General features: G+C 38.3%; 1 protein-coding gene across 1 annotated transcript in view; it reads right to left on the bottom strand.

Annotated features, from left to right (window-relative positions):
• Positions 1–24,410, bottom strand: part of LOC306650327 (contactin-3-like) — a 346,287-nt gene that overhangs the window by 241,427 nt on the left and 80,450 nt on the right. Inside the window, 1 exon segment of the mRNA XM_079122220.1 lies at positions 13,509–13,643. Within this exon segment, the coding sequence (XP_078978346.1) occupies positions 13,509–13,563 (55 nt within the window). The 5' untranslated portion in view covers positions 13,564–13,643.

Raw genomic sequence — 24,410 nt, 5'->3', positions numbered from 1 at the left:
TATCAAGGTTTTTTCCTTTTCTTTCTAAGCAATAAATATTAACAATGAAGTATGCCCGAAAAGCATACTGCTTCACATTCAATAAATGTTTTCCCCACACTCACAGAATGCTGATCAAAGATTTCATAATCACCCATGTTGCAATCTTGCCCATCTGCATGGAACTTTCTGTGACTGGTATGATCACAAGGAGGCAAAACTGCATAAGGGACCTTCCAACGCAAGGGCAGTTATTATGAGCTCCAATCACCACGTCAGCGATTTGACAGGCTGAGAAATGTAAAAACAAATACCATGCTGAATAACATCCGTTAGTACGTTAATGCACTGATGGACAAATGTGTCTAACCATTGCTGTATTTCTCGAAGTCACTGTCCTGTCTCATTTTCACTGAACTCTCTTCAAAGAAATTACAATGGCATTCCTGATGGACATTATTTGCTGGTCTTATGCAAAAACAAAAGAAAACTGGAAATCACTTGAAAATCAGTTTCAGTAAAATATCTAGATTAAATCTCTCTTTGCTATAGTTGGCAAATAAAAACTCCATAAGCTTCTAATAACATGACACTGCTTTAAAATGATGGAAATTCACATCATGAAAGATAAACTGACTCTATCTTCTTTCATAGTTTCTTCCAATTTACACACTCGGTATCTACATACCCAGTAAAGATGCAGGCAGAATCTGATTGTTCCCTACTGCATACTGTTCTCATAGAACAATTTTCAATTCAAAATATCTCCATCTAAAAGAGCACACAGTGCTGTACATGTAATCGTGAAAGTTCTGTCACCTGACATTGTCTCAAACTTTGCAGATTTCAAAAGAAGCAAAATGCAGAGAACTGAGCATCAATTCCATCTGAACTTCTCATCCACAGGAATAAAAGGAGGCACACAGAAGGCAGGACTCACTGACAGAACAAGACACAGCGCTCTTACCACTTCTCATGCTGAAGTATTTATTGGTGTTTCAGTGAAGAGGTGCTTTAACAGAAACAGAACTGCAGAGATGATCCCTAAGAATGCACCTTTCTTGCATTCAGGCTCTGAATTAATGGAAATGGGGATGAAGCTGGGGGTGTGTAGGGTTTGAAGTAGTGTAGGTCAATGGAAGGGGACCCCAGGGAACAGTAGAGGGGACCGTCAAGGAATACCTCTGCAGGCTTTCCACTGCCACAGGCTCTGTAATTTATCTTAAGCAAAAAGAAAGAAAGAAACTGACAGGAAAGAGAAGATAGTGTGTGGGAGATGGGCCCTGCATAGTTGAGAATTATAGAAAAACACACATAAAACACCCCCCGCCCCCCGCACACAATGCCTACCACTGAGGAGGGGCATGCAAGGGTGCTCAGTATTTCTGTGCAAACTTGCAGACATTAACTGGCAACCTGATGATGAGAAAAAGTCTATTTCCACATGGATAAGCATGTCCACAAAGTCAAACTCAAAACAATCTTCAAGATGGTCAAACCCAGGACAGCAGTAGAGGTGAATCAGCAAGGATTACTTGAAGCAAGATCCTGTGACTGCAAATTCACTACTCATTCCAGGAAAGCAGTGTCCAGTCCAAGAGGGAAAGATGTGGCAGGTCAACACAAGAGTCACAGCTAGCGCCTCTCAAACATCAACATCATATGGGGATTCTGACCCTTTAACCACTGGATGCTCCAGGGACAGCCATTCTAGGTCAGCTGCTAACAATGGAACCCCAAGCTTTCTAACTTAGGAGCAGCTCTGAGGAAGAAAGAACATTCCTTTGTGCAGCTAACCTCCCAGGAAAATTTCTGCTTTTGTCCATTCATTCACCCAGACAGCATTTAGAAGTTACAGAAACACTTTTGTAACCACCTTCCCTCAGTGTCTCCCAGTGCACACTTGCCACACATACACACTCAACTCCCAACACTCTGGAGCATCACATCTTCCCTTCCCTAGGAGGCATCGAGGAGGAACCACCTGATGTCTGTAAAAGTAGAAAGAACATACCTTGCTCACAGAGCCTTAGGGCAGCTGAAAGCCTCCGGAATGGAGATTCAAGCCATCTAGAAAAACTTTCCACTGGGCCAACAAGTAGCTGTGGGACTCAGAGCAAGTACCTAAAATGCTTGAAACCACATTGCTCCTACTTCCATCAAGGGCAGGACTGGGACACGTGCAGAGATGTACATATGAATATGTGTGCAAATAAGTATAAGTCTACTATATCCAAGTATTAAGATCCTCTATTCATTTTCTTTCTTCCTTAACAAATACTTCTTCCTTAAAGTTCTGCCTCCAGGAATTCAGGGCTTGCTGATCTTAAGCCCCAGCAGCTTTCTCTCAGACTCCACCAACCTCCTCTTCTTTTTCCTGGAATGCATCCTCAGAGTCCCCTTTTCCACACTGACTTGGAGATGCTTACACATCTCCGCTCAGCCCCTCTCTGCCTTTCTACCCACCACAGTTTCTGCTCTTCATCCCTTCATACAATTCTCCAAACCTTACCCCTAAGCAGTCTTGCTAGTCACTGTCACACAAAAGGCCTCTCCACCTTAATCTCATGCCATTGAACCTGGGGACTGATACTGAAAATGATTCCTTTGGTTTCTGCAGTCTCCTACATCTTATCATTCAAATATTCTTCAAATGCATGGAAATGTAGTATGCCCAAAGCACATTCAGATCCCTGCTCCTTCTGTGTTTCTTATTTCTGCTAATCGCTTCATTATCTCCCCACTCAATTTCAAAATCTCAAAAGCTGTCTTCAACAATCTCTTCTCCCTCACTGGGCACACCCATCCAATTGTCTGTCATACTCTTTCAGTTCTGAACCAAAACTCTTTTTTACTGCCATAGTTTGGGTGTTTAAGTTACCTTTCACCTGACCTATTCTGTTTCTTCATTCCAGATGTGGATCATGTATAAAAACTTAAATACAGCATGTGATATATCATTATATAGAATGATTATTAAAGAAAATAATTATAATATTTATAGCATTAGTATAGAATAATAGGTCAGTTCTAGATTATGATTATGAACCCATTTTAATGCACTTGTGTCAGTTTCATTGAAATGCTTACAGAACTGAAAACTGGGGACTTACGGGGGTAACATATGACAATATCTCCCAAGCAAGTCTCCTCCCTTCCAGCTTTTCTTTCTTCCACTCCATCCTACAAAACAATCTATTGGAGCAATGTTTCCCTAGCAAAGCTTAGATGGCAACATTCCTTGCCTATCAGTCTTTGGGTCCCAGCTTTTCTTCTAGGTTTCTCTGAACCACTTCTCTTCATGCATGCTCAGGGCATGGTGTCTAGACCTGTAATGTTCAATAAAAATAGGATGCAAGACAAACTGAAGTTTTCCAGTCATGAAAAAGAAAAATGATACAGGTGAAATCAATGTCAATCACATATTGTAGAAAACCCTAAATATTAAAATCTTATTGACTCAAAATGCAATCATTATGAAAATTTTTAAATTTTCCACTCTTTTTCTCAATGTTACTTTGAAATCACAGGTGTGAAATATACCTAGAGCAAATCTCTGTTTTAACCACACTTCAAGTGCTGCGTGGATACGTGTAGCTACTAGCTACTACACTGGACAATGCAGAATTAGGTAAACACAGCTGGGATTTGATACCCAGCTCCATTTAATAAATGCATATGGCTTCAGACAAAGCAATAACCTTTCTGCACCTCAGTTTTCTCCTGTATTGTCATCTATTGCACAGTGTTTCTGTGAGAACTAAATATGTACAAATTCATGGATGAACCTGGAGGATATTGATGCTAAGTGGAATGAAGAGGCACAGAAAGACAAATGCTGCATGATCTCAGTTGCATGCAGAATCTAAAACATCAAACTCTTCGAAGCAGAGGGCAGACTAGGTGGAAGGTACAGGAAAGGAAGATGACCAAAACAACACGATATTTCAGTTAGGAGTTACATTTCTAGAGATCTCTTGTACAGCATGCTGAGTACAGCTGTACACTTGAAAACTGCTAAGAAAGTGCATTTTCAATGCTCTCACTACACACACACACACACACACACACACACACACACAACAGTATATGAGCTGATGAATGTTAATTAGATTGATTTAATCATTCTGTAATCTGTGTGTACACACATATCCAAATATCTCATTGTATACCACAATATATACAATTTTGATTTCTCATTAAAAATAGTATTTCAAAATTAAAATTAAATTGACTAACACTGATGGATTTCTTGAGCCAAGTCTGACACTCAAGTTTTATTATATTATGTTAGTTACTGTCATTATGATCTAAGCTATTCTATCATGTTATTCAGCACTAGAAATCAGCCCTAAATTGTCACTCTGGCCTAGTCTCTTAAAGTAGATCCAGGTTCAACATAATGGTCATGTTCATGTGCTGTAGACTAAGAAGGCCTTATGAATTTACATTGCTCTTTTCTTGTGTTGCTGTGGACTGAAGCCAGGGCCTCGCTCATGCTAGGCCCTGCTGCTGGGCTACATCCTCTGTTCCACAGATTGGTTTTTGAATTCCAGCTCAAACCCCTTAGGTACATGAATTTTAGGGAGTTCCTTAACTTGATCAGAACCTCAGTCCCTCCTTTGTAAAAGAAGGTCAAGAATAGTGCAAGGCTCACAGGATCACTGAAGAAATTAACAATATCATTCAGGCAGGGCCCTTACCTTAGTGCTTGGTAAACAGTAAGTACTCGATACATGTTCAGTACAATTATTATTTTAGGGGCCATCTCAAAAGATAACTCTCTGGTTTTCTTTTGTTGTTGTTTTTATTTATTTATTTATTTTTTGTCTTCATTTGTACAACTACATACTTAGAGCTTCCATGCAACTCTTTCTGTACTTTTCTTAAACTAAGATCTTGCATCTGGCATTTTTTCCTTTCATTGTCTTTGTGTGGCTTCTTCCTCTGCTGACTCCTCCCGGATTCCTCCACACCATGTGCCCAAACACCCTACACAAAGCAGATGCCCCATATTCAGTCTACTCCATGGCTCTGCAGAAAGATACCCCAAGCTGCAATGTGCAGGATGCACCAGAGAAAGGAAGGAACAGAAGCAGAAAGAGGGAGCCAGGCTGGGTCAATGTTCCAGTTGAGAGAACAAAGATATGAGCTGCCTGAGGAAACAACTCAGGATGGGTGGGAATGGGAGGAGAACCAGGCCACTCCACAGCACAAACTTTGCTTTTTCTTATCTTAAAGACATGCTTGAATGATGTGAATTATTCCCCAATATCACAACAGCTTTTGTTGAGGCTTGCATAAATATGTGCATGAGTGTGGGTGTGTTTGAGTATGTATCTGTACTCAGTTCCCAATTATTCTGGGTTAGTACTTAAGACTCATGTAGCAAGAACCCAGTCTATTTAGCTCTGTTATTACAGCTCAACTCAGGGAAAGGCATGATGTGCACAGGGGTATTTAAAAACACTTTTACATGATGAGTACTTTAAGGCAGTTTAACACTTAGGCAATAGTCAATTAAAGTGGTTTGAATGAGCACTTTATTTTCAGGAGTCAGTGAAGTAATTATTAGATACTTTTGAGACAATGGCTACTTTTAGTGCTAAATAAAATGGTGGGTTCTACTTAAGCATATGTTTTGGTACCCTAACTTTAATTATATATATATATATATATATATATATATTTTTTTTTTTTTTTTTTTTTTTTTTCCTGGAGTACTGGGGTTTGAACCCAGGGTGCTTTACCACTGAGTTACATGCTCAGCAACCCACTTATTTTTTTTGAGAGAAATGATCTTGCTAAATTGCTGAGTCTTGAACCTGTGATCATCCTGCCTCGGCCTCCAGAGTTGCTGGGATTACAGTGTGTACCACCAGACCCAGCTTCTGGTTACACCTCTGATGCGTTTCTTAAAGTTACTGATGTCCTTCTTAGTCACCATTAATCTTACAAAAAATCCAATATGCGAAGTTATCAATGATCAAGGTTATAAGAACAAAACACATCAACAATGTTTGCATCTTTCACTGGTTCTCACACCCAGCCTGTGAGATTTAAACGTCAAGATTCAAATGGGATAAATGAAAAGCAATTCAAGATTCAGGCTGCTGCAGTGGTAGGAATGATCTGAAATAAGTTTATCTGTAAAAACAGGGAGGATGTCAAGATTTATAAGCAGCAATCAGTGACATCTCCATTTCACCCAGTATCAACGCTATCAAATCATATTACACTGTGCACAAATACTAGAGAAGAAATGATAGTCATTTGAGTTGATGGCAACAGCTTTCTTGAAGTGCCACAGTTGACACCACAAACTCAGACAGTTCCAAATCTGTTCTGAGATTAGCCACAGTCCAATAGGATGCTCCATGGTTTTCTCAGTAATTACAAGAGTGGTGTCATTAAAACCAGTTAGAATATCTCTCAATTTCGGGAAGAACTTGGAAAGTTTATTTCACTTCCAAAGCAGCCCTTAATCGCAGTCTGGATGGAACACTAGCATAGATGCTCGCTCGTGTTAAGACGACATGGAAGAGGGCGAATGCTCTGACTGAGGGCACGTGCTGATGGACAAGTCAGCTCCATCTGTATGCACAAACTCTGCCACCACCAGCATTAAAACAAGCAGAATTTAGATTTCCTCAAAATGCAGCCCAGAACTTTGTCTGCACATGCTGTGTGTAGGCAAGGCTAATGGAAGCCAAAGTTCATACATGGTGGCCATGCATTTTAGCCTCAATTATAATATGGACAGTTTTTAAGAAGGATTTAATAAAGATTATCAAAATCATCTCACAGGGCATGGTTCATGGACTCAGCTAAAATAGGGTTACAGAAATATATGAGTAGTCATGTGCCTTCATGGACATCCTGTCCTGAACTAAAGTCCACGTCATTCTGCAGAATAAGAAGTAGGCTAAGTCTGGGGATGGGAGGCATTTATGGCTCTTTATCAGCCAAGAGGGGGGCCAGATTCGCAAATGTCAGCAAGCAGTTCCACTGACCTCTCTAATCCATATCACAGAGTGAGCTCTGCCCTTAGGCTGGTTTTCCTGGTAACTGCAGGATGGCTACCAGCAGCAAGAAGTACTTCAGGATGCCTCACTCAGATCACGAAGAGAGAGGAATTGTTCCCCAAAGTCTGAACCAATGAAACCTTGTGGCCAAAACAAAATCTCATGATTGGCTTAGGCCTATTACTAGAACAAATAGAATGGTTCATCCCTGGACCGTTAGGGTCAATGTCTCCCAGTCAACATGGTTGCAAAACAGCATTGGTAACACTACCATAATATCCACAAAAATGGCTGACAGCAACACATCCTCCTTTCCAGGTTTAATTCCTTCTAGAATTAACGGCAACTTACTTTGATGAGCAATTCCTAAGTATCACCAAATTATTACTAGACAACAGTATGTGGACTGTTCACTACAATTTTAAGAGAACTTGGTAAAGTGAGAACACTTTAGAACTTTTGCAGAAATAAGGCATTTTCCTTACAATGTTTTTAACTAGACATCAAAAATGACTATAGTTACCCATGAGAACTTCACTTTCCAAAATAGCTGTATTTGCTCAGTTATTCTCAATAGAAGACTGAAACTAAAAGCTGAATACACTACAGGATGTTTTAGTGTCCACATAAATTGATAAAGACTCGTCCATACTCGACAAGCAAGGAAACGAACCCTGAAATCACTCCACAAAATATTTGATACCTAAAGGAAATATGTGCTCAGGAAGTATTTCCAACTTTCCATATGCAAAGAGTCCCTATTATCTTAATTGATCTGATTTCCCTCTGGACAAGTAGATGTTAGCAAACCTGTGCAAGATGGGCAGTTTTCTATTTTATAAGTGTCTGAATCAATGCTACCCAATAGAAATAAAATGCAAGCCATGCACACAATTGAAATTTCCTAGTGGCCATGTGAAAGAAGGTTAAAAGAAACAGGTTAATTTTGATAACATTTAACTTAACCTAATCTATCTAAAATATTGTTATTTCAACATTGACTCTATATGAAAGTTGTAATGATTTAAATTGGGGTTTTTTGTTTGTTTTGCTAAGCCTTTGATACACTGTGCATTTTACCCTTAGAGAATGTGGTACTCTGAACAGCCACATTTTATATCCTTAATAACCACACACAGCTGGTGGGTCCCAGGTTGGACGAAAACATCTAGAGGATCTAATACAGTTAAGTAATTAACCCATAGCTAATTAAGTAGTAAAACAAGAATCTCCTTGGATCCTTGATGAAACTTAGCCTGTGTTGAAACCCATGACTTTATCTTGCAGAAGCAGCTATTCAAGAAGCGACCGCAACTTACTGAGGAAGAACACTTTGATTTCAGAGATAGAAGGGGTGAGGTAAGCACACTGAATGGGAAGATCCCTTAAACTCTTAGAGATGGCTTTTCTATCTCTAAAACCAAAAACAAGTAATACACTTTCTACTTATTTGTAATCTATCTATTCATTTTTGTGGTACTGGGGATTGAACTCAGGGGTACTCTATCACTGAGCTACATTCCCAGCCCTTTTTATTTGTTAGTTTGAGACAGGGAGTTGCTAAGTTGCTGAGGGCCTCGCAATCTAGCTGAGGCTGGCCTTGAACTTGCAGTTCTCCTGCCTCGGTCTCTGGAGTTTCTGGGAGGACAGGCGTGCACCACAGTGTGTGGTATAAGAGATGATTTTTCCACAGGGCTGGCACACAGTAAATGAGCTTCCCTTCATTAATGCCATCATTACTCATTTTGGTGTCATTACTTTGGTCTGCTTCAGACAGAGCCAATTCCTTTTCTGTCATCTTATCAGGATCCTGGAAAGCTCTCTGTTCTCTAACTCTGCTCTCTACCTAGGTCTCTGGCTCTTAAACCTTCTTGACAGCAACTCAGTAAGAAATACAAGTAACATCAAGAGGCCATGCACATGCACTAAAACATGAGCTCGAGAAGTCTGGGATACTGTCTGTTTTGTTCATTCCTATAGCCCAAATGTCCAGAGGTGCTCATTAGAGATAGTATTTATTCTACTAAGTTAGTACTGGATTCTGATAAAATTTAATTCATCCTTGCTTAATTCTAATTTATCTTTTACAATAAAATATACTGGTCTTGGACTGGAACTGTGGCTCAGTGGTAGGATGCTTGCCTAGCACGTGTGAGGCACTGGGTTTGATCCTCGGTATCATATTTGAAAAAATAAATTAAATGACTGTGTCCATCTACAATTAATAATACATAAAAAACAAATTAAAAAAATACTGGTCTTGAACTACTAAACTGATTTTTTTTTTTTTTTTTTTTTACCCACTATTGGGTAGTGACCTTCACTTTGGAAAGCACTTTTAGGTAGACTCCTACATGTGGACAGACGTGACTGACTAAACACAAATTGACCCAGAGCTTTGCAGTCTCCCTCCGCTCCACCCTTCCTCTCACACCCTACACCTGCTCCACCACAAATGCTCAGTCTGACCTTCCAAATTTGACCACCAACTCTGCCACCATCCTGTAGTCTGCCACCACCATCCCTTGCCTGATTTTTGCATTGATGTCCATCCAGTACCTCTGCTGGCTTACATGCCCTTCTGCAATCCATCTGCAGCATGGCAGCCAGTAAGGTCCTCCCAGAGGTCAAATCTTACCACTTCTCTGTTCAAAGCACTCTGGCTCCTAGGACAAGTCAGAATGTGAGTTGAAAACAGATTCACTGATTCGCAGTCTTCCATATTTTTGCCATTCCCATTTCACCTTTCCTCTTGGCTCCTACCTACTTCTATCCCATGTCCCATCCTGGTTCAACCATGGCAGCCTTCTGGCCCCTGTGGAATGTTCAGCGTGTCACACGCTAGAATGTTTGCATAGGTCTTGGAATCTGCCTGGTGTCCTTTCCTAGATATCACAGGGTCAACTTCTTCACCTGTCAATCTTTGTTTTAATGCTTTGCTCAAATGTCATCATCTAATGAATATTAGGTAGCTAGTCAGTCATGAGTGGGTGAGCATGAAAGGATAATAAATGGTTACTGAAAGTCATAGGTAGCCTTATCTGAGAGGTCAGCACCGACACGATGGGGCCCTCGTGTGTCAAAACCTCCCCAGTCACAGTTACATCCCCTTGAGAAAAGCCTTTGTTTCAAGATTATGTCAAAGCTATCAGGTGGCCTGCACCCTTCCTTATCACTGAACCTACCATAACCTCCAACCACTCTGGCAACCACATCAAGACCCTGACAAAGAAAGCTGCTCAGGGCTATTCAAAGGTCAGGTAACTGATTATGGAACGGGAACTTGAAGCAGAAACAAGAGGACCCAATTTCTTCTGTGAGCACCACCCCACCCCCTCCTGGAGGTGGTCCACGAAGCTCCTATGCTATCTGTCAAAAGTTAGAAGGTGGACTCTGGACACTTCCCCGGGACCCCCAGTAAAACTGGAGGGTGGGGGAAGGTACACTTTCCCTCTGCTCCCTCTCCTGAGAGTCTCCCCTTTCCCCTTTATTATCCCTTCTAATACACTCCTGCCCATTATTGGGTGGGACATGTCTGAAAGAACCCAGGGTGAAATAGGGCTTTCGCAATGCCTCAGTTTCCCCATAGGCCCAGAATCTGTAGCAATAAAGCCCACCCTGATGACCTCATTTAAAACTGTAACCAACTCCCCAAGGCTGCACATTTCCATCCTGTTCTGCTCCCCCACAGCACCAGGGCCTTCTAGCTCAATGTCACCGTCAACCCCAATATGACAGAATAAAAATCCCACAGAGACAAAGGTCACTGACCATTTTCTGTACTGAAAACAGTGCCTGTCAGATGCTTAATAATTATTTAAGTAAAAAAAGGTTTAAGGGTTTATAAAGGAGAGCTAGATTGTTTTACATATGACAAATTGTAAGTAAGTGCATTACATAGAGAATTGGCAATCTTCACAATTATTATGGAGAAGAATTTGGCTCTGAATCAGTTTTTAAAACAGCAGTGACATACTCTGTGCTTAATACACACAATGTTGGTCTTGAAAGCACAAAATTTAGCAATTTTGTTTTTTTGTTTTGCTTTTGGTACTGGGATTGAACTCAGGGTTGTTTAGCCACTGAGCCACATCCTTGGACCATTTTATTATTTATTTTGAGATAGGGTCTTTCTAAGTTGCTTAGTAAACCTAGCCTTTTTGAGCCAAAAGACAGTCAAGTACATTACAGGGAACAAATTCTTGACCACGAATTATTATTTGCCTCTTCATTACAGGGAAACCTCAAAGGCAAAACAACAAAAGAAATGGAATGAAAAATATACAATATAATGGAGACAAAAAAAGCTTAAATCTGAGAAAACACACATGATCCTGCATTTGGTTACACTGATAGAGTATACATCTTTTGCTAAACACTGCTGAGTGCATTCCCATAATGTATTTGACTTGCTTTTGTTAATATCTAAGATTATAGGATATTACCTAAACAATGAAAAGATTTTTCTTTCAATGACATAAAATGACCCAATATTTGTTAATAAAATATCACACTCAGAAGGCAGATTTTATTCTAAATTTTACAGTGCTCCAGAAGGAGGACCAACATTCAGTACATAAAGCACAGTACATAACCAAAACTCTTTTTAAGAAATTGGTCAAAAGGGCCAAATTTGTGTCTGTAATATCATTACGAAGACTGCTGTTTCCCTAAGTGATACGCTGCATACTGCTGTAGATAAAATTTAATCATCCCTTATAAACTCTTAAACATTTTTATCACCATATCCAGAGATTCAAGTTAACCTTTAAATTCTTTAATGATAAATTTATATTTTAGCATCACGAACAATGATTTTTCTAACAATTTGATTATAAATCTGTAAAACATTTCTCAAAATTGATGAAACAATACAATTTGCATGTGGTATAAAATTACAACCAAAAATCTTCAACATTTGAAAAGCTGGTCTCATTCTCTTTTGCCATAGCATAGCCCACTTTCATAGAATGTCTTTGCAGCCTATTGGGACATTTCAATAAAAGTTGTACCGTGAAGAATAATATTGCTGCAGTATATTGTCATTTTAGACCTTCTGGTAAAACAGAAACGAACTCAAAACTTTGTTAAAAAAAAAAAAAAAAAAAAAGAGAGAGAGAGAGAGAGAGAGAAAGGAGTTCAAGAAATTAATTTTTTTTTTTTTTTTAGTTTTGGGTATGTGTATTATTATTATTTCTACAAGGCTCAATTGAAAATATAGAATTGGTTAATAATTTCTCCTTTTTCCATTAATACATTAGCAGCAAAGAATTATTTGTTTTAGGAATCCAATGGAGGCATCTCAGTGAAAACCAGCAAGAACTGTAAAAGTCTTTATTTTTAAAGTTGTAAGGCTGAACCTGAAGTTGATGATTGATTATAACTTGCCATATATTATAATTTAAATATTAGAAGAAAGTTTGAATTTTGACCAAGCCCAGAAGTCTACTAGAGATATTCCTGTATGGAAATGCCATGCTTTTATCTGAAAATTCCCTTTGGCCTCATTCCTTACCCATTTCCTCCTCCTAGAAAGGAACAGGAAAACTGGCAAGCTGGGAATTTTTGTTAGTTTCCTTAGGTATCATAAAGAAATTATGCTAATATAGAAAATTTGTCTTAGGAGATGAGTGCTGATTATTTTAAGGTTGAGAGATACTTTCTGTAATGTACTTTCAAATGGATGACTAAGTTTAAAAGGCAAAACACACATATATACATACAGGTAAATTAAGTACAGTAAAAAGAGATTATAGTTAAATCAAAATGGTCTATAAGTGGGTATTAATTGTACTATTCCTTCAACTTTTTAGGAGTTTGAGAATTTTTACATCAGAAAGGGAAAAAATAATTTAAAAACATTATATATGTGTGTGTGTGTGTGTGTGTGTGTGTGTATATATACTATTTATTTTTTAATAACCCACTCACTTCAGACAACAGAATAAAATGAAGAAAAAGAAATGCATATGATTATAGTAGTTGCTTTTGTATCCTTTTTGTTTTCTTGTACTTTCTTTGAAATTCCAAATTTTCCAAAAATTAAAAAAGAAAATTACATATCTTCATTATGTGCTGTAAGAGAAATAGTATTTTTTTCTAAGATTTGAAATGTAAACACTAGCACATTTTAAAACTGTAATTCTCCCTTATACAGTGGAGCTTACATTTTATGTTCCTTTTGAAAATAAAAAATAACAGCCATAAATTAAAATCCTCAAATTTCAGTGGTCATATTCAAAACACCAAGTAGAATTGGACAGATCCCTGTTATCAACTACCATTGCATTTGCTATGGGAATAAAACTGCTGGCACAAATTAAGGAGAAAGGCAGTATAACCCAATTAACAGAGAAAGAATTCTGAATTTTATTTCTGGAGGAAAAAAGATTTGTTTTTCTTTTCTTCACTTCCTGAAGTTTTACTTCAAGATTTAAAAATTGTTTAGACATATAACAGGAGAATAATTGCAACCCCAACTCAGGAAAGAGAGCTTATTGTTACCTCCTAGGCAGCCAATGAATGAAAGCAGGAGCAGCTGTTTCCATGACAACATCATCTTTAATTGCCAAAAGCAAGAGTAACTCTTGTCCAGTCTCTGATGAATAGAAGGCTTTGTCTTCAGGTAAATCCTTTAATCTGTAAAATATATGTACAAAGAAGTTAGACTTTTAAAAACCAGCTCCTTCAAAAACAGGGATTTTCTTCTTTGCTTTAAACCACATCATTCATAGGCATTCAAAATCCTCAGATAAAACAAATCTTTTTTGATACGAAGTAGAGGATGCTTGAAATGTAGATACTTAAAAAGTACTTTATGTACTTGATTGGCAGATGCTAACAGCTTCATAGAAAGAAAATTTTGCCAATACTAAAATATTAACTATTAATCTATTAAATATTAAAACTTTTGCTTGATAATAATTGCTACAAATAAAATATTCATCTGAAATTCAAATTTTTCCAATTTTCTCTAATGAACACATTTTAGTAAAACTGAAAGAATCAAATGAACAGATATCTTGAAACAAGACTTTTCATGAGTTTCTGAATCCCTAATAAGGCTCACAAATTATTAACAGCATTATCAATGTCCATCTTGACTAGTTTTTTCAGAGACAACTGCAGAAAGCTCCCAATTATATATGCTGCATTAAACAGATTAAAATGTTAATGGTAGAAATTATTCCATCTAAGACTTGCAGATGAAACCTTTTTGTTTTGTTTTGCTTTCTTGAATTTTCATAAACTTGAATATCCTGGTTAAAAGAAAATAATCACATGAAAAGGCCTGTGTCATTTTCAGTGGCCCCTTGAAACTAGTCAGGATGCATGGTTAATGACCAAGTCAGCCAGATACACACACCCAAACCAGACTGTTTGCTCTCAAGTGCTGAAACTCAGCTGGTTCCATGCAGGGGAATTAAGGACATTAAAGTCTGCCACTTAAGCAAGCAAAGTGTACCACTCTGAGTCAGCAGCTATTACTGACTGGGGTGCTTGGCTGTCACTGAGCCAAAAGAAAAAAAAAAAAGAAATCTCAGGTTCCTTCAGACAGTGTCTCCATAACTGTTTTTTTTTTACACGTGGGGTTGCCAATCAGATGTTAAGTATGTTCCCAATAATATCAAGAGGAAAAATATTGTGACTTGCATTGTGTACTCAATGCATTAAATCAGTCACTCCTACCTTAATGTTCTTCTTGTGCAGTGAAATACAACAGAGAACTTCTCTAATCAGAACTGTAATTTGTAAACTGATTCCAAGACGGGACCTTTAACTGTCTCTCACTACCGCCATTACTACAAACTGCAGATGTTTTGGTTTGAGATTCCCTAACACAAAACTGCAAAAATGCAAGCTGTTTATTTAGGAGGTAAAGGATATGACAACCTGGGTATGGGAAGTGAAACATAGAAAGGAAAATGGAAGCAAGATGAAGCCATCTTGCACTGTGGATGACTGCAGTTTATTCCCCCTATAGAAGTCCTGGAAGTCCCATCCATGTAGAACACAGGCCTGCGTTTACCAAGAGTATCCTTGCCAAGTGGCAAGGGAGCAAAGGTATTTATACACTAACTTCTATTAGTCACTGTTTGAGGGACACTCCCCAGAACTGTTAATTACCCAGCCTTTCTAACCTCTTATAGGGGCAGCAAGTGTTTCCAATGCTAGCAAAACCAATGACTATGCTCAGTGTTGGAACAGGTATCTGCAATTAGGTGATAGAGGCAAGGAGAGATGAGAGGGTATACAGAGTACCTGCTGTACTGTGCATATGAAAATGGAACTTTAGGGGCTGGAGTTGTAGCTCAGTGGCAGAGTATCTGCCTAGCATATATAAGAAACTGAGTTCGATTCTTAGCACTGCATAAAAATAAACAAATAAAATAAAGGCATTCTGCCCATCTACAACTAAAAAAAATTTTTTTAAATTAAAAAAAAAAGAAAATGAAACTTTAACAAGCCATCTTCAGTAGCATCAAGTTCAAGTGACTGATGGCTAAAATTACTGAAAAATTTAAGTATATGATCAATTAATCACTCAAGTATCTCCTGTGGGTAATTTTTACCCACTTGGACAAAGACTCTCAGATATTCATTTCTTTATTTCTGCTCAGTCAGTGATACAGCCTGTGTCCATACTTAACTAGTATACTTTCTAGTACTGATCTAAAAGAAAAGTAAAGTCATTCCAGATCAGATTGAAGTTGCAACTGTCATCCACAATTCCCTTCTAGTCATGCATATAAGGTAGCTGTAGTTCAGAAATCAGAAAAATTGGGTCTGAGTTGTAGCTCAGTGGTAGAATACTTGCCCAGCACATGTGAGGCACTGTGTTCAAGTCTCAGCACACCATAAAAAAATAAATAAAAATAACAGTATTGAATCCATCTACAACTAAAAAAAATTAAAGAAATCAGGAAAATGGCAAATGCACTTGAATGATAGAAAAAAGATAACCAAAAGTTTTCTTTTAATTGTGAAATAAAATACAAAGTCAACTAAACATAAAAGCCATGAGAAATATATGAGATGCATTGATGAGATACATGATATGTTAAATATCCACGAGAAACTAGGAATGATGGAAACAGATTAAATTCTGGAAACAATAGGTAAGACTCAATCACTGGAAAGGGCTGAGAAGAATGTGGACTGAATGGGTATTTCCTGCCTTGGAAAGGTTATAGATATCCAGTTAGCAAACTAAATCTAACATGAAAAGAATTTAGTGACAGCAAAGAAACACACAAAAAAGAATATAGACAGCTAGAGATTTCAGGGAAAAAGGGACAATTCTATCAAAGAATCCTGGAGTAACACTGATCTTATATCATTATCATCATTTTCATCATGATCATCATTACCACCACCACCACCATCATCATCAAGTAAATAAATGAAGTTTTGCTCAATATCACACAGAAAATAGAATATGTTATCATCATTCTCATAATTTAATGGAAAGTAAAATGTTATAAACTCTTAGAATAAGAAAAATATAGACATAAATCTCTGAAGGTGGGACCCTAGCACACTTCATGTTCATAGTAGGCTTTCATGCCTGTGGTTTTTATTCCTAGAAACAAAGAATAAGTCAACCTAGGAGACTTTAATCGGCAGTCTGGACATACAGTGAATGAGAAGTTTTGACACTGGAACCAAAAGATAAGTTACCTCATGGGATCCAGACACCATTTAAAAATTATTTCGAGAAAGTAAGTAAGAAAGTAAAAGGAAGGAACAGCTTGCAATGGTGCATCCAAGGCGAGAAGCATGCCAGTTACATTAACAAAGTATAAATATGCATTCAACAAAGTTCTAAAGTCTTTGCAAAACACAGTCACTCAATAAATTATTGAGCACCTCTTAGATGCTGGGATTATAACTGTGGAAGGAGGTGAAGGAGTGATGGGCTGTCAGAGGACGGCTGACCCTGCCCTGTTGGAGCATACACACAAGTGGGGTGACACTTTCTTCAAACATTAACAAAGCATTTGTAAAGTGCCAGTGCGAAAATCACAGGGCAGGACAGAAGTTTCACACCAATTTTATACTATCCCACAAATTCAGGAAAATCAGAAACTTGACAACAGTAGACATATTATCTGATTTAAAAGAAGAAATATGTAAACACATATATATTCATGTTTGTGCACATGCATAGGCACACACTTATACCATATGAAGTTTCAAGATAAAAAAAGTCTCACTCAGGAAGACTATGCTTTAAAATTGAGTTGCTTATTCTTAATCAATGTTAATGTAGGGCACTGACTTCATAAATAATGAAGGTAATTAATATGATCATGACTTGACTTCTCAGCAATTCCAAGTATTGTAACCGAGAAAAGGGACATGTTAAACCTGTTCCCACTTCTAAAGTCAACAAAGCTAAAATAAATACAAAGGAAGCCACTGAAGCAAGACAAACACAAATCAAAATGTCATGTGCTACAATCAGAATATTCTACTATTCACGGGAATGCTTTAAACCAAAGAAAAAAATAGATATACCCTTTAGAATGTTCCCTGCTAATAGACATTTGCATTTGAGGGCTAAAGCGTAATATATTCACAACACGTTTTTCATGGCAGTCTTTTTATAGCCCCCAAATTTAGTACATATTGACAACTGTAATTCTTAATGTCAGCTGAGCTAAAAAATGCTAGACCTTGGATTCAAAACAAAACTGCTCTAAATAGTTTTCCTGGTTGCTCTAAAAGAAGGAAGAGACCATTTGTGGTTTTTGTCATATACTTTATAAAATTGCTACTAAGCCCCTGGATCATGAAATATTGATGCATATTTATTATTTTAAATGCACACAGACAGCTTTGAATGTAGTCTTGGCAAATGTTCACAGTTAAGTCTCTTTATGTGGACAAAATTTAGGTGTAAGAATAAGCTGTCTTCATTTCCATCAGAGTAACAAATATCTAATAACTATTTTCTTTCTAGCAGCAACTTTGTCTAGAAGATCACTTAGCAGACCAGCATTTCTCATATCCACAAAAAGTCACCTCTGACTTCCATGTTTGAGATACAAATTATACTTCTGAATATATACTATTTCTAATTCTCATCAAACGCACAAGCTGATACTTTCATTATAGTAAAATAATCAAATATTAGCAGATAAAGATTTGCTTTCTATGGCTGTTACATGGTGAGTCTCACAGAACTTACTAATTCACTGCCATGGTATGCAACCGTAACATCATGATTTTCAGCTAATGACTTTCCTGGCTTGATGGGACTAAACACCCTGCCAGATTGGAAATCAGGCATCCTACACCCACTCTGTTTTCATTCACAGTCATAATCACGCACCCATCCCTTCCCAATCTGCACATCTCCCAGAAATGGAATTCATCCGCTCTGCATACTAACTCTGCCTCTTTCCCGCTGCAACCAGCCTGGCAGAGGACAAAGTTTGCATAAACTCGGGCTCCAAGGCAAGAGTCTGGACAACTTCACTCCTCTGCCGACGTGTCCCACAGGGTAGGGGAAGGGAGAGTATGACCCGTGCAGTTTGATGTGCTGAGTTTACAGTAGCACTGTGGCACAGAGGCCAGTGCCAGCCAGAAGTCATCTCATGCTCTTGTGCACAGCTGCAGCCCTGCATCTTCCCTCCTGTGATGCTTTGACAGTTCTGACACACACCTTCCAATACAGTTATTTAGACCATGGCTTCACCATGGTTTCTACCAACTAGATTACACCCTGTAAAAAGCAGTAATTCATAACCTTTCGTGGTTAAGATCCCTGCTGACGTCAGCCCAATCTATGAGCCCACCTACCTCTCTAGACCAAATGTACCTAGACAGACATGGGTCAACTGATTTGTGTATGTGATTTCTAGTACTGCACTGGAAAATATTTATCTTATATAGATATAAAATGTTCATATGTGGGCATGTGTTTTAGTCAGTCGTTTTGCTGCTGTGACCAAAAGACATGAGGAGAACAATTTTAAGGAAGGGACAGTTTATTTGGGGCTCACTGTTTCCAAGCTCTCTTTCCACAGACAGCTGGCTACATTGCTCTGGGCCTGAGGTGAAGCAGAACATCATAGCAGAAGAATGTGCTAGAGGAAAGCAGCTCAGGACCAGGAAGCACGAAGAGAGAGAGAGCTTGCGTGTCCTTCAACGTGGAGAATTATAAACGCAAGAGTAGGCCCTCACTGACCCAGCTCCGCCAGCCACACCCACCTGTCTACAGTTACCACCTGGTTAATCCCTATAAGTGAATTAATGCACTGATAATGCTTAAACTCTCATAACCCAATGATTTCCCCTCTAAATGTTCTTGCATTGTCTCACACATGAGCTTTTGGGGGATACCTCATATCTAAACCATAAGAGCATGTAAACATATGTGTATGTGTGTATATTCACAAAATTATTTCTTCTTTTTTCATGCAGAAATTAACAGAAACTTTATGAAAGTTGAAATAAAGCTAAATTATGCAAAATTTTAAAGAGTGAATTCTGTTCAAATACCAGTGTTCTGAAAAGGCTACTGTTGAAAGCCTTGACAAAGAGGCTGAAATTAGGAACTTGGTTTTCATCTGGTGAGGCTTGTCATTTCAAACATCCTGGTACTTTCTGCTGTTGGTCTTTTGACCATTACTGCATGCAAGCAGAAGCAAGAACAAGCAGAGGCCTCCCTGTGTGCACCTGGTAGTAGGTAGGTCCACTACATAAAATATGGTCAGAGCATGTTGGACACCATGTGTTGGCCTCAGGGCCTCTTTGACATACAAGATCTTCTCTGACAAGACCAACGTTAGAACTACTCTCAAAAGTGATAATAGGTTAAATTTCGGTATCTTCTTTTGTATCAAGACTGACACAAAGAATTACAAACCTGTGTTTCAACTGGTTCCACTAGCTTCATCCAGATGCAAGCTGAAGGGAGAAGACACAGGTACCAGATCATGCCACAGCAGCTCTGCTTCCAAGTATCAGACAGAAGGTCAACACTTTTTCAGCACCTGAACAGAGGGCTTGTTTCAGTTTCCCAGCTCTGCTTCCAACAACCTCAGTCATCCCCAGGGGACAGTACTTGACAAAGATCTCTCCACTTCTACTTAACAGGCAAATGTGACCCTCCAAACATGTTTTAGGACACAACTTGTTTTAGAGCCAGCCCATGTTCCAATGAACAAGCAGGATTCTCAAACTGAATCTTTACCCCGGAAAAAGGAAGACACTCCAAGGTTTGGCTACCTTGGCAGAATAAGAATTTTGGATTTTTTTTTTTTTTTAATGTCACATTTCCCTTGAAAAGAACCTTGAAGCAAATAAGGGAAGTAGACTTTTGGTCTTGCCACGTTTGATGATGAAAGGAAAACTAACTGTTGAGCAAATACTATAATGTACACTCCTAATCAAACAGGGAACAGAATGAACAAACACAAACTTTCATCATTACAAATGTTGCCTGGGTTTTTCCTTCTCTCTTATCCAATGAGGAATTATTCTAGACCTTATGACATGGTAATGAGGAAGAAGATACCCCTCCCAAGTCTGCATAACACCATTCCTTGCTAACATATGCTTATTTAGAATTTTAAAATAGCTTAATAACATACTATGATAAAAATGCTTTTCTACAGACATAGTTTCAGCAATGCCTGGAAGAAAATGGAATAACAGTATAATAATCGCTGATTTTTACAGAGTGCTTTGGTGCAAGACACTGTTCCAAGAGATTTTCATACCCTGACCCACTTTATCCACACAATACACGAATCGCACTCCATGGCCACCTTCACTTTTCTCATGAAGAAACAGAAGGGCTAACAGACTTGTATGAGAGAGACAAAGATGGCAGCCTCTACTTTCAGAATTTTTCTTTCACATAATAGATATGAAACAGAAAGTCCATATGAAACAGAAAGTCCAAGCAGTGGGATCATACCTGATATTGTTTACATTTTGACAGCCTGACAATTATATAACTGGCCATTAGAACTACTCACAAAAGTGATAATAGGTTAAATTTCAGTATCTTCTGCATAGGAAAGGGCCTGGATATTTATGCAAATGACTTCGCTGCTTGATTTTAAGCACATCCGTCATTATAATGTACCATCTCTGTGCTATGTGTGAATTTAAACGTTTATAACAATTCTATTTCAGATTTACTCTAAATTTCTCGAATACCTACTAAGCCACAATATAAGATGCACTGTAGCATGTACAAAACATAATAACTTTTGTTTGGAAATTTTAAAAAATACACATATACATTTATAAGTACACAGAAGAACTCGGTAAGTATAATAGAACAATTGCTCAAAGTGTCCCTAGGAAAACTCTGCACTTAGGAACAAAGAATAAAAATTAAAAATATTTCCCAGATCCAGGTGTGGTGGCACACACCTGTGACCCCACCAGCTTGGGAGACTGAGGCAGGAGGATGGCAAGTTCAAAGCCAGTCTCAGCAAAAGCAAGGTGTAAAGCAACTCAGTGAGACACTGTCTCTAAATAAGAAAGTACAAAATAGGGATGTGGATGTGGCTCAGCGGTCCAGTAACTCTGAATTCAATCCCTGGTACCAAAATAAACACATAACAACAACAAAAAAATCAAACTTCTCAGTATACTTTCTTTTTAGTTTTTTCTATAATGTGCATATATTAATTATTCTGAACAGTAACGAACTTGAAATATATTAATAATATAAAACTAATCTATATTTCAGATTGAATTTTTTTCAATCACTGAGGTACTGAAATGTTTTTTACTTTTATTTTTCATCTATTTTAATAATTTTATTAATGCGTTATAGTCATACATAATAGTGGGACGCATTTTGACATAATTATATAGGCACTGAATATAATTTGCTCCAATTCAGTTCCCCATTCCTTCCCTTCCTCTACTGATCTTTCTCTTATATACTTATAGTATTTTTTAAATTAGTGTATTAGGTAAAATTCACCATGGCAAATTTATGTATGTACATAGGATAGTTTGGTCAGTTTCATGATACCGTTTTTCCCTTTTCCTGCCCTTCTTCCATTCCCCTCAAACTCCTTCCTCTATTCCAGTGAGCTCTCTTATAGGACCAGCCCTGACGCTAATCAACAGATGAATGGATTATGAAAATGTGATATATACATATATATGCAATATAATTTTACTGTCATAGAAAAATGACTGTTATGGTTTGAATGTGATGTGTCCCCCCAAAAGCTCATGTGTGAGACAATGCAAGAACATTCAGAGGTAAAGTGGTTGAGTTATAAAAACCTTAACCCAATCAGTAAATTAATCCCCGGATGGAATTAATTGAGTTGTAACTAAAGGCAGGTGGGGTGTGGCTGGAGGAGGTGGGCATTGGGAGTGTGGCTCTGGAGTATATATTTTGAATCTGGTGAATAGAGTCTCTGCTTCCTGATCTTCATATGAACAGCTCCCTTCCGCCACACTCCTCCACCATGATGTTCTGCCTCAGCTCGAGCCCAAAGGAATGGATGTGCTGTCTATGCACTGTGACTTCTGAAACTGTGAACCCCCAAATAAACTTTTTCTCCTCTAAAATTGTTCTTGTCAGGTCTTTTATTAACAGCAGCGAAAAAGCTGATGAAAACAATGACATGGAATTTGCTGGTAAATGGATGGAACTGGAGAGCATGCTAAGTGAAATAAACCAAACCCAAAAAGTCAAAGGCTGCATGTTCTCTCATATGCAGAAGCCCCAGTGAAGTAAGGGGAATTGAGTGGGGGAGGGGGCAAACCATGAAATTCCATAGGGAATTTCATGCAAACAGAAGCACTGATATTTTGTTTGCATAGTCTCTAGTTAAGCTACCTGGGTTCCTTGTTTCCTTAAAAAAAACTTTAAGAACTGGGAAGCCTTACAGTATCTCATAGTCTAAACTTTTCATTTGCCTTGTATTCGCATATCATAACATATTTTGTTCAGTTTTTAGAAGAATTTACTTATTTACTTGTCTTTTGAATGGTTTACCAGACACATTCAAACATTTCTCTGAAATTCTTGGGAGGTTACCACCAGGGATGATCTTCCAGTCTTTCTGCACAAGCATTTGTAAAAATCACCTAGGAACAATGACTTTCACCAACTTTTTCTTTTACATTTCCAGAGATATTTGGTGCATTTATAAATGTACATGTTTTTGTGTTTTTTTTGTTGTGGTGGTTGTTCATTTGTCTTCAAACAAAAGGCATCACATTCTGCATATGCCATAGTGCACCTTACCATTGTGGCTTAGCTGGTGTTTTGAGAAATTCTGACTTAGTATCAAATAGAGTTGCTATATACTTTTAAATTCACACCTAACACAAGGGCGGTGCATTATAATTATGCATATGCTTTAAAATCAAGCAGCCAAGTCATTTACATAATGTGAAATTAGTGCTCATGCTGGTAGAAAATACAAAGTGAAACACTTTTTCAAAAGAAAAAAAGCACTTCATTTCTAATATGATCATAAGTCAAAAATCTATAAACAATGCATTGTAAGCATCAAGGAGAAAAATGTAAAGGGGTTGAAAAATGCTCAAGAGGACTTTTCAGATGGGAAAAAGCAGCTGCCATAGGGACTCTCACTGCGCATGAAGGCAGGCCACTCTGCTCTGACCCTGCTACTGTGGGCATGGGGAGAAAACCCAGGTTCACTGAGGGTCTACAACATGCCCAGTGCAGACACAGAGTCAAAATGTTTTCAAGTAAATCTTTGATCTCAGGGCATTGAAACTCTCAGAAAGTACACTGAACCTTAAACATAACTGCACTTCATTTTAATGAAATATTCCGGGATGGAGTACAGGTTTGGGTAACCAAATGATTGAGGCAGTTTCCTGGAATCACCTAAACATGACAGGCATTTCCAGTGCACATTTCCAGTGACCTACTCCCTCCAGTTCCTCCCCACCTGCATATAGTGACTACCCAGTAATTCAATTATTAATCCATCAAATAGATTAATCCATTCATAAGGTTGTCATTTCACAATCTAATCACTTCACCTCTAGATATCATGTTTCTGACACATTAGCTTTTCAAGGGACACCTCATATCCAAACCCTAATGGCAGCAACTGAGGCCTGCTTCCATCAGAGGTGTGGGGGCATGAGTAAACCACCTGAGGGAAGGACATCTTTGGAGGGGACTCTTTCTCAAGGGGAGGAAGGGACTCTGTGCAATGTGATGACTCTTAAAGGGGACCACAGGAAACTGTATTTGGGGGATGCACTGATCTCAGAGCACACTACCAGTAAAAGCCAGAAGCAGCAGAATGGAGAATTGCAATTTGTGGAAGAAAGGGATTCTCAGAGATGCTATGGGCTCAGAACACATGACATCTCCTGGGAGTCAGATACACACAGGGGACCAGCTGTGGAGTGTGCCTGTCATGCATC

This window comes from Sciurus vulgaris, assembly GCF_902686455.1.
Source record: "Sciurus vulgaris genome assembly, chromosome: 19".
In the NCBI taxonomy this organism is placed as follows: domain Eukaryota; kingdom Metazoa; phylum Chordata; class Mammalia; order Rodentia; family Sciuridae; genus Sciurus; species Sciurus vulgaris.
Note: the sequence above shows the minus strand (reverse complement) of the source record. Positions and strands in the feature narration are given on the sequence as shown.